The sequence below is a fragment of the Gadus chalcogrammus genome, chromosome 9 (genome assembly GCF_026213295.1).
Source record: "Gadus chalcogrammus isolate NIFS_2021 chromosome 9, NIFS_Gcha_1.0, whole genome shotgun sequence".
Lineage (NCBI taxonomy): Eukaryota > Metazoa > Chordata > Actinopteri > Gadiformes > Gadidae > Gadus > Gadus chalcogrammus.
In genome coordinates this window covers 22480931-22501329 of record NC_079420.1, presented here as the reverse complement: position 1 = coordinate 22501329, position 20399 = coordinate 22480931, and the positions used below count along the sequence as shown (strand labels likewise).

Here is a 20399-nt window from a genome sequence, read left to right as displayed (position 1 = left end):
CGATCCATGCCCGGAAACCACCAGCTGGAGGCAGCCCTGCTCTTGTGACATCTGGGGCTGTTGCTATATCCAACCCATTCACTGGTCCGCTAGTAGGAAAACAGACGCTCACCCGCCCAGTAGACCCGGGCCAGTGCTCCAGCTAGAAACTTCCACTCTTCCTCCGAACGTCAAACCTTCACCGTTGGGATTGGGTTTTGGAATACCAGCAAGTTTGAAGACAAACTCACAAACTTTCTAACAAACTTTCATTCTTCAAGTTTTGTTTGCATCGAAAAGCAGGTAGGACCCTCTGAAAAATAGGGGACAGGAAAATGACTAATTCTTTCCACTGACACAATGGTCTAAAAATAACTATTGCTACTGGTTCTAGACAAAAAAAGAAAGTAAAAATGCTTTTCTTTATATGCTGCTGCGGAGTATGAACCATAAAATACAGACTTTAATTAGCTGTTTGGGATTTTATATATATTTTACAATAATAGATTTACTTGATTTCTCATTGTAATCTTTAAACACTGTTTTTTATTGTCACTTGATGTGTAACAGCACATGGTGTCTATTCAAGGGTCTATTCTATTTGTATAAAAAATAAAAGATTAGAAAGAAAAATAACTTATCATATACAAATGTTTAAGAAATCATATGCTCTCCCATGTAGTCAGTAGACAGGATGTATGAAATGTGGTGTTACTGGGATCGAAGACATTTATAACTCTCCTCTCAGACATCTGAGACAAGCTAAGTACTTTACCCCCACAATGTATTTTATTTCATTAGTGGGCTTTCCTCATTGAATGCCAAGGTGTGGTATTTGGATGGTAGCCTTTGTTTGTGTTTGTCTGATGGGTACATAATATTACTAAGAATAGTATTTTATGTTGAAGAGGCACTAAATAAATGCGCACAGCACATACAATCCTATTTCCAACTATAAGGGCATACCTTCTTAGCCTTAGCTTTAATCTTAGCTTTAATAACCAATGTGTGCAGGCTCAATTATTTACAGTCTAAATAATGAAAACTGCTTATGGTATAATCTTCACATCAGGCAGGGAGATCGTGTCATGTCAGGCAGCCTTCACTGCAGCAGTGTTAGGAGATATGGCATGCTGCAGGAGTGTAGGGCATTCCATTTCCATCTGCGTTCGTTTATACTGTTGACTGCTCTGCACTCTCGGTCTGTAATCTAGTGCTTGGCCCTGTGTGGTTTGCCATAATGCCTTTTTGCCATGTGTAAATGCTTCCCTTTTTGTCTTTTCAGAATGGAGGCAAGGTATAAGAGAAAGAATACCTGCGGAACGATATGTCTGAAATATCTCCTTTTCTTGTTTAATGTTCTGTTCTGGGTAAGTCCATTGGGTGTGAGCTTTCAGTTGTGTAGGTGTTTTTAATGCAGCTACACGGACGGCTATAAAGAGATCCATATCCGATGTTCCATAAGCCATTCATACACTTCTTATTTGAACTGCTTTTCCCATTCAACTTTACTCCCATGTATTCATTGTGTTATGTTGTTATGTAGACCTTGTTTATTATTGTTGCCAACGCACCTACTTTTCAGTGTTTCCAAGGGAGACCAACAGTCTCTAGGTTTTCTTGAGCAACTGTGGTCTGTGGTATCAAGAAACCGCTCGTTAATGATGTGCTACATTCTTCATAGGAACATCTGTTTTGAATTGAGAAGGTACCACAACTGATTGTGTGTGTGTGTGTGTGTGTGTGTGTGTGTGTGTGTGTGTGTGTGTGTGTGTGTGTGTGTGTGTGTGTGTGTGTGTGTGTGTGTGTGTGTGTGTGTGTGTGTGTGTGTGTGTGCTCTCAGGTGGCAGGTGGAACTGTTTTGGCAGTTGGAATTTGGACCGTGGCGGAGAAGAGCGATTACATCAGTTTACTGAACTCAACCTTTTACTCCGCCTCGGCATACATCCTCATCGCCACGGGGATCATCGTGGTGGTGACGGGACTGATCGGGTGCTGTGCCACGCTGAGGGAGATGAGAAATCTTCTCATTGTGGTGATGCTCATTACCATCCATTCCTACCATCACAATCCTATACAATACCGAATACAGCACAACATACTAATGCAACGTGCCAACTTCTGTTACGATTAATGCTTCCAGAACTCAGTGTTTCAGTGTTTGGACCAAATCCAAACACCTTTTGTTTGAGTGCATATATATTAAGGGTTCAACCTGGGTGACCTTTTTCTTTTCTAGTTGCAACCAGAGCCTTGCACCCTGTCCTGCATGTATATGCATCTCCTTATGTCAGAAATACATGTGTCAGATACAACAGACATGCATGCAGAGTGTTTCTTTAAGAGTTTAGATTTAGCCCATGACTCATGCTAGTGGTATGAGAGGCATCAAATGTGGCTGGCTGGTCAAAATATCATGGGGAGAGAGAAGAGTACAGCATACTGCATAGGAAAACATTTATGATATAAGATACTACCTTACATTATACCAGCATTAAAGTTGTACAATTTTCTGTCTATTTAATGTCACATGCAAGTCTACTGAAACATTACTAATACCATAGTGTCCATTCCAATTATTATCTATTGTTATTCACTTGCTTCCTCTGTCCTGTCTGTTATCCCAATTTTATGTCTCTCTCTTCCACAGTATTTCATCCTGTTATTTTGTATTTTCCTGCTGGAAATCATTGCTGGTGTGATGGCCTACATGAACTACCAAAAGGTGATTTTCAATAGAAAAACGTTGTACAGTCAATAGTTGCAGTGGTAGATACTAGTCCCATAGATCAATGGTCATGCAGCAGTATATTTATAACATAGTTATCATCATCTTTATTTATGTTCCTTTTCTTGTCATCCCAGGACATATAACAACTCAAACTCACTTTCTCCCTCCATAATGTTTCACTTTGTGTGTCTTTGTATACCATATTTGCTTACGGTCTGTTTTCTGTGTTATCTAAACTCCTTTTTATCTCTGCCTGTTCCATCTCCAGTTAAGTCCTCCGTATGCGTATCTTTTACACCTCTTTTTCTTCCTACCTTTCCATTCATGTTATTAGCTAGGATCATATTTTCTCCCCCCCTCCCACCGAATTAAACAATATTAGGCTTTTAGTTTAGGAATCCTAAGGTCAGAGAGTTTGCGGAACCCATGCCCCATTTTTCTGTGTATTCTTAGCCCCCAGTGGTTGCCATGGAGGTTATAGTGGAATGTTACAGCGGTGGAAAGTAACTTGACCGTGTGATATATTTACAAACAGGGGAGGTTGTCTTAAAGAAACCCAGACCCTTGCAGGTGACAGACCCTTGTAGCTCACCCTCGCTGTGCTCCTGTACCACAGCTGGACCATGAGCTCAGGCAGAACCTGAGGTGGACCATGCAGCATAAGTACAAGCAGCTGGGGGAGGAAGGAGTCACCCAGGCCGTGGACAAGCTCCAGCAGGAGGTATCTGATGGGGGAGAAATGCTATGCTATGCTAATGATGTAGGCCAGGGATCCTAGGTTATACATATAGGAATAGGCAGGCTACAGCTGGATTATCCATCCTTCCACATATTATGTAGTAGTTAGGGTATCGTTATTTTCGCATTATTATTGTTTGTTTATTATTGACATTTTCTATTTGGTTGGTTCGATTCAATACAATTTTCTTTGTATAGCCCTTAATTATCGGTACAGTCTCAAAGGGCTTGGTGTGTCTGTGTGCGAAGAGATTAGTGAAAGGGTCAGTTGATCAAAGACTACCAGAACAACACATGCTTTATGATGATTCGCACAGACGTTTGCTCCTCATCACTTACAGTTGAATGGCATTTGTATTTTCTACAACAAAACAGAAGCCTTAAAAAAGATTGCTAGTCCCACTGTGTAGACTACAAGTAGCAGAGAAACATATTTTATGCAAGGACAATTTGCCTCAAACCCTACTTTGGCCTTATTATCACAAAGGGTCCTTTGTGTTCGGATAGCAGAGACATTTCAAGTGAACATGCACAAACCACCAAGAACATCTGGATGAATACTAGGAGGGAGTGGAAATGTGTTAATTTTCAACAATATTCAGTTGGTCCGAGGTGCATGTTTAACTCCTGCTGTGTGCCTCTGTGTCCCAGTTTAAGTGCTGTGGCAGCGACAGCTCCCTGGACTGGGCTGACAGTATTTGGATCCTAACCTCACAAAATGCTATGATGGTGCCGGACAGCTGCTGTAAGACTCCCAGGGACTTCTGTGGCCAGAGAGACCACCCGTCCAACATCTACAAGCTAGAGGTCAGTTTCCCCACTCAACCTAACGATTATTATGGGATTAATATAGTGAGTTCAAGTTTTGTTTTAACCCCATGCCGTTACTCAGGGAGGCTGCATCGGTCGGTTGGAGGAATTCATTATGAGTCAGCTGCTTATCCTAGGTGCAGTGGGAATCGGCATTGCCTTTCTTCAGGTAAAACGATAGTTACGTATGTAACTACGGTTCTATGAATCCTGGATGACCGCCAGAGGCGGTGCTTTAAGCACTGGATTTATCCGTCTCGCGCATGCGCAGTTCGAGTACCTAATATCAACAAAGTCACCTGTGACCCCTGATGAGCTCCGGACAGCCTATATCTTCCGGTGACATCAGAGGATCTGTTCCTGCAGAATCTTCTCGCGAGTACACAAGGATTCTGAGTGACAGAGCGCTCTGGCGGTCATCCAGGATTCATAGAACCGTAGTTACATACGTAACTATCGTTCTATTTCATCCTTACTGACCGCCAGAGGCGGTGCTTTAAGCACTGGATGGCTCATACCAACAAGGTCACGAGGAACTCCAACACCTACCTCATTGAGAGGGAACAGCAGAGTCGGGCAACAGGACCACGGCCAACGGATGGGGAGTGGCAACGTTCACCCGGTAGAACCTGGAGAAGGTACATGGTGATGTCCATGATGCTGCATCACAGATGTCTTCCAGGGGCACGCCCCGCAGGGCAGCCCATGACGTTGAGACAGCCCTGGTAGAGTGGCACCTGACCCCGGATGGCAGGGGGTGACCACCTCCTTTATAGGCATGGGTGATGACGTCCACAACCCAATGAGACAACCGCTGCTTGGAGAGAGCACAGCCCCTCCTAGGACCACCATAGCAGAGTAAGAGCTGGTCCGAGCGTCTAATGCCTGCGGTCGCAGCTACGTACGCTCTCAGAGCTCGCACAGGACACAGCAGTTTGAACCTGTCCTCCCCTTCCGAGGCGACAAATTGTGCCAGGCGGACAGGTCGGTTGAGGTTCGATGATGACAGAACCTTCGGGAGGAAAGCTGGATTCGGCCACAGGGTAACCCCTGAGCCATCCGAGTTCCACCTCAGACATGAGTCACTCACGGACAGAGCATGAAGCTCCCCGACGCGCTTCGCTGACGCGATGGCGAGGAGAAAGGCAGTCTTAGTGGAGATCCACTTCAGCTCCACCTGAGCCAGGGGTTCAAAAGGAGGCAAGCATAAGGCATTGAGCACCAGGTGCAGATCCCATGCTGGGGCACGCTGTGCTCGTGGGGGTCGTAACCGCAACGCCCCCTTCAAAAAAAGGGACACCAATCTGTAGCCCCCCACTGTGTCATTGTCTACCCGAGCATGTCTCGAGGAGATGGCTGCCACGTATACCCTCAGAGTAGCTGGGGCCCGGCCGCCATCCAGGAGTGACTGGAGGAACTCCAAAATCATTGGAACTGAACAATAAACAGGGTCCTCAGCCCTGTCTGAACACCATGCCGTAAATAGCTGCCACCTATTCTCATACTGCGCCCGGGTAGAAGGCGCCCTGGCGTTCAGTATGGTATTGCAGACACCGTCTGAGCACTCCGTCAGCAGCGGGTTGGGCCCTGCAACGGCCAGACCCATAGCTGTAGGCAACGAGGGTCGGGATGCCAGATCTTGCCCTGTAACTGTGACAGGAGATCCTTCCTGTCGGGAAGGCGCTGTGGTGAACTGCTGCAGAGCCTGCGCAGCAGTGGAAACCATGTTCTCCCTGGCCAGAAGGGGGCTACCAACAGCAGTCTGTGACCCTGCTGGAGGACCCTCTGTAGCGTCGGAAAAATCAGAGGGATTGGTGGAAAGGCATAGAGGGGACCCTCTGGCCAATCGTGGGCGAGAGCATCCTGACCCAGAGGGCGGTCGCAGCTACGTACGCTCTCAGAGCTCGCACAGGACACAGCAGTTTGAACCTGTCCTCCCCTTCCGAGGCGACAAATTGTGCCAGGCGGACAGGTCGGTTGAGGTTCGATGATGACAGAACCTTCGGGAGGAAAGCTGGATTCGGCCACAGGGTAACCCCTGAGCCATCCGAGTTCCACCTCAGACATGAGTCACTCACGGACAGAGCATGAAGCTCCCCGACGCGCTTCGCTGACGCGATGGCGAGGAGAAAGGCAGTCTTAGTGGAGATCCACTTCAGCTCCACCTGAGCCAGGGGTTCAAAAGGAGGCAAGCATAAGGCATTGAGCACCAGGTGCAGATCCCATGCTGGGGCACGCTGTGCTCGTGGGGGTCGTAACCGCAACGCCCCCTTCAAAAAAAGGGACACCAATCTGTAGCCCCCCACTGTGTCATTGTCTACCCGAGCATGTCTCGAGGAGATGGCTGCCACGTATACCCTCAGAGTAGCTGGGGCCCGGCCGCCATCCAGGAGTGACTGGAGGAACTCCAAAATCATTGGAACTGAACAATAAACAGGGTCCTCAGCCCTGTCTGAACACCATGCCGTAAATAGCTGCCACCTATTCTCATACTGCGCCCGGGTAGAAGGCGCCCTGGCGTTCAGTATGGTATTGCAGACACCGTCTGAGCACTCCGTCAGCAGCGGGTTGGGCCCTGCAACGGCCAGACCCATAGCTGTAGGCAACGAGGGTCGGGATGCCAGATCTTGCCCTGTAACTGTGACAGGAGATCCTTCCTGTCGGGAAGGCGCTGTGGTGAACTGCTGCAGAGCCTGCGCAGCAGTGGAAACCATGTTCTCCCTGGCCAGAAGGGGGCTACCAACAGCAGTCTGTGACCCTGCTGGAGGACCCTCTGTAGCGTCGGAAAAATCAGAGGGATTGGTGGAAAGGCATAGAGGGGGACCCTCTGGCCAATCGTGGGCGAGAGCATCCTGACCCAGAGGGCTGCTCTCCTCTGTCCAGGAGAACCACAGGGGGCAATGGGTCGACTCCTTTGTGGCAAAGAGATCCACCTCTGCCCTGCCGAAGACGTCCCAGATGTTGAGGATAACCTCCGGATGAAGCCGCCACTCCCCCGGCGGCGGCTTGCAACGGGAGAGTGAGTCTGCAGCCTGATTCTGTACCCCAGGCAAATACATTGCTCTCAGGCTGGCCAGGCGTGGTGCTGCCCACAACAGGAGGTCCCGGGATGCCTGCAACAGCCGTGCAGACCTGGTGCCTCCCTGGTGGTTTATGTGAGAGACGGCAGAGACATTGTCCGACCGCATGAGCACATGCCGGCCGCCCAGGAAGGGAAGAAATGACTGCAGTGCCCTGTGCACAGCCCGCAGCTCCAGAACATTGATATGCTCTGAGCGGACCTGAACGGGCCACAGCCCCTGAGCTGTCCGGTTCTGCCACACAGCACCCCACCCCGAGAGGGAGGCATCTGTTGTGACGGTTTCCCGACGGGATGCAATGGAACCCATGGGCATGCCCTGGAGAAGAAACGATCTTTCCCTCCACGGAGCCAGAGCAAGTAGGCAGCAGCGTGACACCTTGAGTCCCCTGTGCCGATGCCACCTGACATCCAGATGAAAGCTGTGCAGCCACCTCTGGAGGGGGCGTAGCGACAGCAGTCCTAGAGGAACCACTGTAGCGGCAGCCGTCAGTTTCCCTAAGAGGCGCAAAAACTCCACATAGCGCAACAGCCTGCCTTCCCGAAACAGGAGAAGGAGGCGGAGGATGCCGTCCACCCGCTGTGGCGACGGACAGGCCTTCATGGCGACTGCGTCGAGAGACACACCGAGAAAGACTATGCTCTGCGATGGCACCAGGCAACTCTTCGTGAGATTCACCCGGAGACCCAGACGGGCCACATGGGAGAGAAGAAGTGTCGTGTCCAGGGCCACCTGAGACTGGGATGGTGCACAGATGAGCCAGTCGTCCAGATATGGCAGAATCTTCATGCCCCGTGACTGTAGGGGTGAGAGGGCTGCTGCCACACACCTGGTGAACACCCGTGGGGAAAGGGAGAGGCCAAACGGGAGCACCCTGAACTGAAAACGACGCCCCTGGAAAGCAAACCGCAGAAACTGTCTGTGGTGCGGTGCTATGGGAACGTGAAAGTAGGCATCCTTCAGGTCTACTAATGTAAACCACTCCCCCCTGGCAACAGTACGCAGAACCTCTGCGGTGCTCAGCATGTGGAACCTCAGGATCTTCAGGAACCTGTTTAGGCCCCTCAAGTCGAGGATAGGACGCAGTCCGCCGTCTTTCTTTGCTACCAGAAAATAAGTCGAGTAGAACCCCCCGGGTTGCAACCGGGGATCTACTGGCTCGATGGCACCCTTGTCCAGGAGGGCGGAAAGCTCCTGGGCGAGGGCTTGGGCTTTGGCCGGGTCGTGTATGATGGTCATCTTGACCCGGCCATAGGCTGGGGGCCGGCGTCGGAACTGAAGTTTGTACCCATGGGTCAAGGTGGAAAGCACCCACGGGTCCCTGGTGGAAGCAGCCCAATAGCTGAGTTGCTGCTGGGAAAAACATCCGACGACCGGCCCCTGACCCTCAGCGCCGGGTCCCCCGACCTCTAAAGGTCCTGGGGGAACGACGGGCAGCATATGGGACCTGAGGCTGCCCCGAGGGCAGCCGCTCAGGGGCCCGAAAGGCCTGTGCCTGCTGCTGAGCAGGCTGTGGACGTGGGCGCTGAGACCTAAGGTAGCCACTGGGGTGAGCCTGTGGGTGATAGCTACGCTGTGGGGCAGCTGAAGAACCTCTAGGCCTGCTAGGAGGAGGCACACTCCTTTGAAGCACAGATAGATGCTCGCGAGTCTTCCTGGCCTGGACTGTTCGCTCAAGCGCCTCTAGAGCTGCAGAGCCAAACAGCTCCCCAGGTTCAACTGGAACACTGTGGAGGGTTCTCCTGCACGCCTCAGTAAGAGGAGACTGTGCCAACCAAACCTGGCGGCGAGCCTGGACGAGAGTGGACATCACCCGCCCCAACTCTCTGGACATCAGTGCGAACGCCTGCAAAGAAGCGTCACTGAAATCGTGGGCCGGAGCACCCACTGCAACCTCCTGCAGGGATGCTGACAGAGCGAGCATCAGGTGGGACATAGAATTGCCTATGCGTCCCATGCGTGCCGCTGCGTCATAGGCTTTGGGGAGCAAGTCATCCGTAACCCGACACTGGGGACGAGGACACCTCGCATCCGGTCTTAGAGCCTCATCAGGTGAGACAATTAGAGCGGCTATGGTTGGCTCAACTGCTGGCATGCGGTCCAAGCCGAACTTGGGTGCATCCTGCATGGCTGCCAGTGACCGACCGTCGGATGTTGCATGAGAGTGGGCTCTAGGATCCCTCCAGCATGCATGCAATTCCCTCAGATACTCCTCCGATGGAGGCACGGTAAAGCTGGCGGGGGCTGGGCCACGCCTGAAGAAAGTACTAGCCGGAGCCGGCTGCGCTTGTGGCACGTCTAGCTGCAGACTGGCCAGGGCCATACGAATGATGGCTCCCATTGAGTTGTCCTCAGAAGCACTAGTAGAGCTGTGGGTCGAAGGACGGGAGCACGCTGCAGAGGCACGGGAGGCTGCGTCCTGTAGGACCCCATCCGGCTCGTATTCAGCAAACTCGGCAGCCGACGCTGCCAGAGAAAGCACATCTTCCTCCGGCTCCAAGGTGGCTGCCGGAGGAGCAAGAGCACCTGGCCCCCCTGCACCAGTCCCAGCCTGAAAGGCTAGGAAGAGGCACTTCATGCTTTCGAGCTCTGCCGTCAATTGGCCTACCTTGGAGGCAAGCCCGGACTCCCTAACCTTCTTCCTAGAAGTGGGGCCTGCGGTCACCGCAGCCCGACGTTTGGAGCGACCATCCTGGGCTGGATTACGTCGCTGGGCTGGGGGCAACAGTTCGGGGGACGAAACGAGGCCCAACCGTTGTTCCACCTCAGCTAATCTAGCAACTCTAACTGCCCGAGGCATAAAAGTGCAGTTCATGCAGGGGTCATCTGAAAGACCCTCCTTCAGATGCCCGAGGCCAAGGCATGAGGGACACAAATCATGGCCATCCTCAATCTGCAGAGGAGCCATGCAGGCCGAGCATGAGTGGTCGCCAACCATGTTGACAACCAGAAAAAATAACACTGTATAAAGCAAGAAAAACAATAGACACTGGGAGAGGGAGCGAAAACACAGCCTTCACCAATGGATATACAAACAGAAAAAAGACCCAGACAAGTTAGCCTCAGCGGGAACGCTGCTACCAACTACAGTCACACCTCTGCTGGGAGCGGGAGCGAGAGCACTGCCTTCACCAGTTGAGGGTAGCGGTCAGAACGAAACGTAGATAATAATAAGTGCAGTATAAATGCCGGGAGAGGGAGCGAAAGCACAGCCTTCACCGACAAATATTGGCGGGATAACAGCCCAGACAGTTAGCCTCAGCGGGAGCACTGCTACTAACTACAAGGCTAAATATAACTATAAATGCTGGGAGCGGGAGCGAAAACACTGCCTTCACCAGTTACACAAAGCGGGCACAACCGAGTTGGCACCGAGGTTAAATGTACCTAAGCCAGGAGTGGGAGCGCACACACTGCCGTCACCAATAGCAACGATACACAACTTGAAAATTAAGTGATAAGCGCAATACAAACGCCGGGAGAAATTAAATGATAAGCGCAGTACAAATGCCGGGAGAGGGAGCGGGTACACTGCCTTCACCGAAACGAAATTATAACAAAGTAAGCTTATCCAGCCGAGGGAGATGCATTCCACGCAATCCGAACCGCTCGGCGGGTCCGTTGCGGCCTTTGGAGGGTGAGCAGCTCACGGCTCCGACAATATGTCGCAAGGCCACCAGCAACGAACGATCAATGATAATAATATCCAATTAGCTTTAAGCTAGCAAGGTGATACGATACCTGCGAAGCGAGAAGATGAAAGGAACAGATCCTCTGATGTCACCGGAAGATATAGGCTGTCCGGAGCTCATCAGGGGTCACAGGTGACTTTGTTGATATTAGGTACTCGAACTGCGCATGCGCGAGACGGATAAATCCAGTGCTTAAAGCACCGCCTCTGGCGGTCAGTAAGGATGAAATAGAACATGCTGTGATGATAAGCAATGCCACTGGTTGCCCTTGTGTGCCATTTAACAAAAGTCTTGCATGTTTAATATTTTTCAGCTGCTGGGGATGATGTTGACCTGCTGCCTTTATCAAAATCTGAAAGAAGATCGTTATTCAGCCTGTTGTTTTTAATATGTGGTTGAATTGATGTGTATTGGAATACATGATCTCATTCATTAATGTACTGTATGAAGTTGTGAAGCCGATCTTTTGACATTGCAATGATGGTATATTTGTGAAGGAGCAAAGCTCAATAGCACATTACATGGCTCCCTTGTTGCTTTGTGTTTAATCTCAAATGTTCTGTGGCCTATAAGGTGACAGACAAATGATCGCCAAATTTTATCTGTGTTTATTTTCTACAGACAAAAATAAAATAGTATATGGCTGACATTTTTGCACTATGTTTATATATATATATACATAAATATACATGCATATATATATATATATATATATATATATATATATATATACACACATGTATATGTATACGTATATGTATATATGTGAGTGTGTGTGTGTAAGTGTGTATGTGTGCGTGTGTGCGTGCGTGCGTGCGTGTGTGTGTGTTTTTTTTTGCGTGATTATGTGCCTGCGTGCGAGTATAATGAATACAATTAAAGAAACAATCATAATAATAATTCAGTGAATTTATATAGCGCTTTTATTTTTCTGGAAACTCAAAGCGCTTACAGTGAAGGGGGGACCTCACTAACCACCACCAGTGTGTAGCATCCACTTGGGTGATGCACGACAGCTGTCACGTTAAAATTGTACCGGGGGCGAAAATTGTACCGGCCTACGTCATCGTTTGTTTACATCCTGACAACCTGCCCGGCAACAGACGACGCGATGCAGAAAACATGTTTCCAAACGATGAAATAACATAATACAGATAGCGGATCGCTATCTGTATTATGATAGATAGCGATAACACTTGTTTTTACTTTATATTTGTATTGTATTTAATTGTTTAATCGAAACAATAAAAAAAATCTGCCGCGAAACGGGCGATCGCGTCAAATGACAAATGTTTTGCCCGTGAAACGGGCGATCGCGTCAAATTACGTAGGAGGGTTCTTGAAACCTAATACAGATAACGGATCGCTAGATAACACTTGTTTTTACTTTATATTTGTATTGTATTGAATTGTTTAATCGAATTTAGCTAGTAAACTGAGTGTTTTAAGCAGGTTTCATAGTCTAGAATGTTCAAGAACCTTCCTACGTCATTTGACGCGTCATTTGACGCGATCGCCCGTTTCGCGGGCAATTTTTTTAATTGTTTCGATTAAACAACTAAATACAATACAAATATAAAGTAAAAACAAGTGTTATCGCTATCTATCATAATACAGATAGCGATCCGCTATCTGTATTATGTTATTTCGTCGTTTGGAAACATGTTTTCTGCATCGCGTCGTCTGTTGCCGGGCAGGTTGTCAGGTTGTCAGGATGTAAACAAACGATGACGTAGGCCGGTACAATTTTCGCCCCCGGTACAATTTTAACGTGACACATGTCAATCAGCGCCAGAACGCTCACCACACACCAGCGGTGGAGAGTGAGGGAATTAATGAATTAGACAATTATACAGGGTGCAGATTAATGAGCCTGGTTGGGCAGTTTTTAGACACTGTCGATTACCTCGGCTCCCCCCCCCCCCCCCCCCCCCCAAAGCTCCGTATCAAGTAGGATTCACATAGGCGAAATGACGTAGCGTGTGACGTTCGAGGCCTCATCTCGGGCTGCTCCGCAATATGGGTTCACAATTGGCACATGCACATCACTTACAAAAAGAAGACACAACCCAGTTCAAAGATCACTTTAATGGCTATTGAATTAATCACTCATTCTCAGTCATCATGCAGTTGTATTATTACAATTATTAGTAGGCTACGGTAGTTGATAAGACCTTCTATTTTGCCCGGGATGAATACTTAAAATCTTTGTCAAATGATTTATTTTCTACCATGAGCTCGGAAGATATTTATGAACGGCACCCTCACACGTATCACTGAAATGACTTTAATTCTCAGATGTTGTACATTTTGGGCTGGGTTCACAGGAAACTCTTTCATCATAATTTCATTCGCCACTAGTGTCCCTACTAGCGTACTAATTTGAAGCTTCGGGGTCGAACCACTTTGGTGGTTCATCTGGCTGCGAGGCTTTGACGTTTCATGAGGCATCATCTCGGCACCACTACTTTTATGACCTCAGTGAGTCAGGACCTCAGTTTAATGTCTCCTCCGAAGGACGGCATCTTCCACAGCAGTGTCCCCGTCACTCTACTGGGGCATCGGGGATTGATGTTTTCGGCCAGAGGAAGAGTGCCACCTACTGATCACTGCTGGAAACTGCTTGGTTGACCGTGTATGAATTTTGTATTTGTGCTGCCCTCGAACTTTTATTTTGAAGCTTGTTATTGGCGTAGAGCAGTCAGATGGTATCGGCTGCTGCTGACGGATTTCCGTTCGGCCTGTTGGTCGGAATCAAGCTTTCAAATCCCCTGAATTTACGACGATAACATATTGAAAGAAATTATTGCATAACACGTTCATTGACATGTTCTTCAAAACCTACGTGCTTAATAGTGGCGAGTGCTGCTCCTCAAGGTAGGTCGAGTAGTCGATCACCGAGTTAGCTGGTTTCTGTGGTTAGCCAACTAGTGGACGTGCAACAAGATCATTAAATAAATGAGCATTTACCTTTTAAGTTCATTGCCGTCCATAAACCATTAACTGACACCAATCGAGGTGTCTATATCAACTGATAAGCAATCAATCATTGTATTGATCGGCTTCTCAGCTGCCCATTTTTTTTGTCTTGTCCCTCAAAGTCATCGTTTATGTTGTACTTCTTTTAGGAGTCACAGCAAAGTCCTTCAATCAGTCCTTCAGTCTCGCAGCTCTGTCTTTAACCTACAGACAGCCACGCCCGGGGTAACGCCTAATATTTGTTTTTGTTTGTGTGTTTTGAACTTGTATTGTTAACGCATAGTCGAGCCTAGGTTTTACTGAGGAGCATTTTTCAATTTTTATTTATTTTTCAATCTCATGTGGTATGCATTGTAGGGGAAGCCTATAGACTTCGTGGGAGTCGATTAAAGCACTGCCAGATGGGTGCAGGACTTCAGTGTGAAACCTTACGCAACACCAGCCAAACTTGAATCTATAGATGGTGGGACTGTGCTACGTTTTAAAAAATGGTACATTTGCCTATATTCTGCCTGGTTCAACATCACGTCGCTAATGATCCATTCTAAGGGGCCCGCTATCAAGCCGACTCCTCATACCAGACTGTCCCGGGGGCACTGAATGACCTGGCAGCAACAGTGCTGCTCTGCACCGCATCTCACACACTTCATCTCCCAGGCAGAGTGAGTGTGCTCCTCATTTTTATTTTAGCCTATCAGTTTCTTTAATGTTGAAATGTGTGGCCAGTAGTAGCCTGTCTCTGTACACAGAGCCTAGTGTGTGGGCAGTGGATATGGCGTGTCTGCTTTAATGCTGCTCCAAAACCTGAGGGACAACAGTGGATCTTCAGTGGGCTACAGTTTAAGCAGGGGTGTGTGTCTGGTCATTAACTCTCTGAGAAAATATCGTCCTCATACCCATACTCATTGAAGCCTTCAGTTTTCACTTGATGTACTCTATTAATAACATACTTGTATTATTGTTTGCCTGAAGGCCATCAGTGTTTGAGCTGGTGGGCGGATCCCCAGACTTTGCCAACGCTGCCCTTGATAGTGGAGGACTTTGTAAAAGACAGTGGTGGCTCATAGTACAGGTAGGCTACTCCCAACTTTTAAGATCTGGCTAGGGACAACAGATGGAAACTAGCATTTGCAGCTAACTGGCTTATTTACAGCAAGCAACTTGTCTGTTAATCAATGACCTTGTCCCTATCAACTAAATAAATGAAAATAAAACATTTTAAAGTCATTATAGGAATTAGATATGAATGTTTTGCCACTCTGAATCTTTAATCTTGATTGTGTTTATCTCTTTGGTTTCTAGCAAGCCAAGCGGATGCCATGCATGTCGTCATAGACAGACACTTAATAACTGGTCAGAACGTCCAGTCCACTTCAGTCGCTGTGATAATCTTATCTGGCTCTCGACTGCAAGTAGAACCCCAACATAAATGCTTTAGTAATGTGTGCATTGCTTTTTTATTTACAGATGTTTTGAAATGTAATGGATCAATGTGTTTGTCAATGAAAACTTCCTGGGAGAAAAATGTGAGTCTCTTATAATTGAACAAATAAAGTCATTGACTTTTGAATGTCAAGTGCAAAAGGGACCCAGACATATATTCAAAAGGGATGGGTAAATTACTAGAATAGGAATAAATACATGTCATGAACCAAGATGTTTCTCAGGACTTCAGCTGATGGCACACAGGACTAATTTCAGCAGAAGCCTGCATGTAGGCCAAGCAATCGAAGCACCTTATTAACAAGTGTACGAATTGCACAGCATATTATACAATTCGTGAAATGATTTCTCTGCCATTATATCTGGAGACTTGCCAATCAATATATTAAAAATAAATTAAATTAGATACCTCCGATTTCCTGAATGTTGGTTTAATGTACTACTATGTACCATGCTTTTGAGTAGTACAACCGTTACTGCCATGTATTTATTCAAAATATGACACCGACCTGCCAACCCCAAGGTCAACTGCAGCACAATATACTCTTGATGGCGGTTTCCGGTTATCGGTTTGAGTCGAGGGCAACAATTACTGCGTTTGGTATGGAAGGTTTGGGAAGTGCATATGGGGAAATTTCTTAATAAAACCTAGAGGGCAGTCCCTTTCCCAGCGTTATAGGAGATGCATAAAAGTAATCCAGTCCTTGTCCTAATTCCACATGAAATTCGCTGCCCCCAGTTCTGTGGCCAAAGAGTCGCCGCATGAAGAGTTGACTGGAAAATAAATGAAAAAAGAAGTTATTTTCGGGCCTATAAGTTTGACACTGATAAACATACATGTTTTGGGCAAAAAAAAAAAGCATCTAAAGAGTTCTTACTTACAGGGTCGGGTAGTACATTTTACACTTGACCGCCGTTGTTCCTAAAAATAAATGAGTAAGAAAAGAAAGTTAGTGATTGTGCCGATGAATGTTAAGCATAGCAATATCATTCACCTTACACCCAATTTAGTATTCTTTAGCCACCCCACTTGTAATAAAGTATATGCTCTCGCGGCAATAATTCACAAAGAAGCTTGGCCTTTGTTCTCGCGGAACGTCAATGTCCCTGCAGATAATTAATACAAAATGAATGAAAATGAAAGGATTTTGGCAATATCCATTCATCAAGTTGATAAGGTGTATCAGGGTCCATGGCGCTCTTCTTACTTGCCTCTGCCAGGACTGGATCTGGCTCCTGGCTTGAGAAGTCCATACGCGTACATGATTCAAGAGACCCAATCAGAATCTTGTGTCTCCATTGGCGGCTGGGGGCCCAGCTCGGCAGAACACACCCCTTCATACCAGGGCAGCGGGGCGCTCGCCGGCGGGGGTGAATAAAGCAAGAACAGTCATACATGTTTAACGTTGCGCCAGGTTGTGTCGTGTATAACATGTGACACAAGAGCATGCTATGCACCTACTCATCCTGCGCTGAGAGTAGTCGTAGGTCATCGCAAGCTGATGCCATCCACAACGGAGGCCAACTGCTCAAACTCCTCTCTACCAAACATGCCTGGCTTGCCATAGCTGTTATACTGCACATGTTTTATTATCAAGGTCAGAAAGGATGCCTGAAGTCCTTGTGTTGTATCATTTGCATTAGGTACATTCCCATTGCAGGGTTACCTGGTCAGGAACAGGTGGGATGACCAGGAGAAACAGTCCAACCTTTTAGCCTTCAGAGTCTCACAGACGTGTTTGATCAGGTGGACCAGGGCTCACTGCAATGGTCAAGAACATAGTAGACTTGACTAGTTGAATTTGAACCCAGGGTAAAACCTGTGGCAGCAAGGCGACCAGGAATCATTATGTCCTGATGAGCTCACCTTCTTCTGTTCCTCCCAGCTGGCTCCACAGCTCCAATGTAAAACCATGAAAGTGCTCTGTCTGTTGATGAAAACACGGCACGATGCCATCACCAATACAGTGAACGCCAGGTGGATGCACGTACATTATGCAAGCTGCTGTGGAACGTGCCCAGTAAATACATTACCGTTGCAACGTCCACTAGCTCACTGGCCAGCTCCTCGATCTCATCTTCATTCTCCAGAACATTCATGTAGTCCTTATAGGACCAACCGTCAAGACAGCAGCCGAGGCACTGAGAACGGAAGAGGATCTACACTTAAAACCTTTGAACAAAATATAGACCTATGGTCCTGACCATAGACCTGAGGGTACAGAATATAGACCTGTAGAACTGTGAACGAAATTGCCCATTTTGGGATAAATAAATGTTTTTCTAATCTTTAAAAATCGGTAAAACTCAAATCAAACAAAAGCAACGTGTAACGAATAATGACATATTGTTTAGGTTGTCATTATTCAGAAGAAGAACATTAACTTACCTATTCTGATTTTTCTGTTGGTCTTAATCACAGCTTTGACCCAGCCTATATGGGAGAACAATTTTATTTTATGAGATGCTTTTACCAAAAACCAAATACTATTGATAAATATTTAAACGGAGGCCCCTGAATCGGCATAAAGTTTTAAATTACAATGCCATCTCCATACCCGGATCATGGTCTTGAAGTCGGTCGTGACGTCATAGCTGTTCTTTCCTCGCCTGCGAACCTGAAGCCCACACTGGAGACACTGAGCTCAGCTTCGAGCCAAGACCTTCACTATTCATAGGCCATGGGAATTCCACTGAGGAGACCAGGGAGTGCAAGTGAATATTGCATATTAACTGTTGGCAGCATTGGAGGGCCCTATTAGCAATAGTTAATATCTCTAAGAAAGGAATTAAACATTATAATAGCACAAAATATGCAACTTCTAGCTGACCGTGGTTAAGACGCTACAGGAGTAATGTATCCGAGGACATGTCCCCTGGAAGGTGCGTTGATGTGAGAGGCAGTGGTCTCTTCTCGCGTCCTCTCACGAATGTCCTTACGCACTGGGGGTCTGACGACCAAGCAGGCCCCGGACCAACAAGACAGCCTCAGGCCAGGGAACGACTGGCGGGAGAGAATATGAGATATGATAAGATAATATGTGCAGCACAATAGAGAGTACGAAGGAAGTCAGAACAGGAAGTGCTACGTACGTAGATAGGTAAAACAAATGAAATAGGTTTCCCTATTGTGTGTGCAAAAATGTCACTTTTTTGTTGTCAGCATGCGATGATGGAATGTCTGGAAGGCATATCTGGAAACATCATCAGCATAGACGCTATGGTCCTGAACATAGACCTGTAGGGTCCCGACCATAGACTTGTAGGGTCCTGACTCCTGACCATAGACTATGGTCCTGACGCATAGACCTGAAGGGTCGCAGAATATAGACCTGTAGTTTCCTGAGCATAGACGTGTAGGGTCCTAGGGGTGGGAAATATAATCGATCTTCGATGCATCACATATCTCATCATAGGAGAAAAAGGAGTCTAAGCCCGATCCGTCTCCGATGCAGATCAATTAATAATCGAAATAAAAGAAAAACTATATTTTGTAATTTGGCGTAGCCTGCTGCAACATTCTGTTAACCAGCAGAGGGATAATTTTAGTATATTTAAAATTATTAATTGATATTCAGTGTAATGGCCTATCTGATTTGTCATTAGGTACACGATTGCGATTGCAGCCTACGCATAGCATGCACGCAAACTCACAGCCAGGACACAAGAAGCTCTTCTAATTGAAGAGCATCTTTTCTTTAAAGGGTTAGCAAAATTTGAAATAAAATAAAATAAAACTGAATACTACTACATAATTCCATATTGTGTTGTAATGCAAGCTGCATTGATTATTGCATTGTTCATAAGATAAAGTAATATTTGTCGACAAAAGCTCTCTCTAATAAAAGTATAGAGATAAGTTAATTCACCTGTTGATGTCTTATTTTATGATCATCACAAAAGAGTAGGAAGGTGATTAGCAAACTCTGAGTAGCAAACTCAGAGGTATATATAATTATTTTTGAAATCACGCATGGAAATGAACTACATAAAAATCGAGATGCATCATAAAAGTCATCAGCTTAGAATAGAATAGAAATCGTTGACCTCCATGATCGGAATCGAATCGTGAGGTTGCCAAGAGATTCCCCCCCCTTAAACCATAGACCTGTCGGGCCCTGACCATGTGATCTACATGGTCAATCATCATGACCCCTAGACTTGTAGGTCGCTGACTCTATAATGAACAAGGTACTCACCTCCACACACCTCAGCTTTGTGCGTCCTTCTTGGCGTCCTTTTTTTGAAAGGGTCCCACTGACGCACCGACCAACTCCAAGTGGGCCAACAAAAAGACGCAAAAGTGATTTTGTTTCCATTTAGAGTTCAATAAACCAGCAAAGAAATCAATAAACCGGGGTCGGCAGCCCTTCGCAGGAAGCTTTCTTCCTGGGTCGTAACAGAAAGCTGACGTCCTCCTAAAACGCAAACCACAGACATGCTTCAGAAGGTTAAAACATTGTGAGGGATTCCCTAGCTGTTCTAGTGAACATGTGAATGATTAATTAGATGATGTAGTCATGTAAACTAATTAATAGAGCTAGCTCTGTTGAGCTGGACTGACAGCGTAGGGGGTGAGAGGGGTGAGAGAACACAGCGTCGAGGGAAAGTAAGTACAGGCTATCCTATATCCTTCAAAATAAAGGTTCCGTCGCGTCAACAAAATTAATCGTGTGTGTGTATGTGTGTGTGTCCTCAGTAGGCAGATAGATGGCGGTGTGGCTTCTCGTCCGCATAGGATTGCACCGTTAGACTAGTAAAAGGAAGAGAAGTATCTCATTGGTCGCTGTTGACAGTCGATGCAGGTAGTTACAACTATATTGTCACTTGTTATCACATTATTATATTTATCTATCTAACGAGCTTGCTTAACTTACAATGAAGGACACGTGGGTGTTTATTCAATGTGTTGGCTAGCTGTTATTTTCTAAAATAAGGCTCAAGCAT

At 46.9% G+C, this 20399-nt stretch overlaps 2 protein-coding genes across 2 annotated transcripts; one reads left to right on the top strand and one right to left on the bottom strand.

Annotated features, from left to right (window-relative positions):
* Positions 1-65: 65 nt before the first annotated feature.
* LOC130388792 (CD151 antigen-like) lies at positions 66-11721 on the top strand. The gene is made up of 8 exons (XM_056598322.1): positions 66-282; positions 1265-1349; positions 1823-2014; positions 2630-2704; positions 3327-3431; positions 4100-4255; positions 4341-4427; positions 11344-11721. Exons 2-8 carry the CDS (start codon positions 1266-1268, stop codon positions 11416-11418), a joined length of 774 nt encoding a protein of 257 aa, XP_056454297.1. The 5' UTR covers positions 66-282; position 1265; the 3' UTR covers positions 11419-11721.
* A 4609-nt stretch (positions 11722-16330) lies between these two features.
* On the bottom strand, positions 16331-19505 carry chid1 (chitinase domain containing 1). The gene is given in 17 exon segments (XM_056599715.1): positions 16331-16374; positions 16661-16793; positions 16795-16810; positions 16911-16945; positions 16948-17028; positions 17132-17149; positions 17152-17210; positions 17320-17380; positions 17487-17579; positions 17581-17594; positions 17842-17886; positions 18011-18032; positions 18035-18076; positions 18078-18115; positions 18118-18145; positions 18301-18456; positions 19500-19505. Coding segments are annotated over 17 exon segments (891 nt in total).
* Between the last annotated feature and the right edge of the window lie 894 nt (positions 19506-20399).

Bases quoted from the DNA above. Each gene is read 5' to 3' on its own strand.
- LOC130388792 (XM_056598322.1), top strand. From the start codon at position 1,266: ATGGAGGCAAGGTATAAGAGAAAGAATACCTGCGGAACGATATGTCTG. The intron at 2,015-2,629 runs GTGATGCTCATT...TCTCTTCCACAG, and splicing joins TGAGAAATCTTCTCATTGTG to TATTTCATCCTGTTATTTTG. The intron at 4,428-11,343 runs GTAAAACGATAG...AATATTTTTCAG, and splicing joins TCGGCATTGCCTTTCTTCAG to CTGCTGGGGATGATGTTGAC.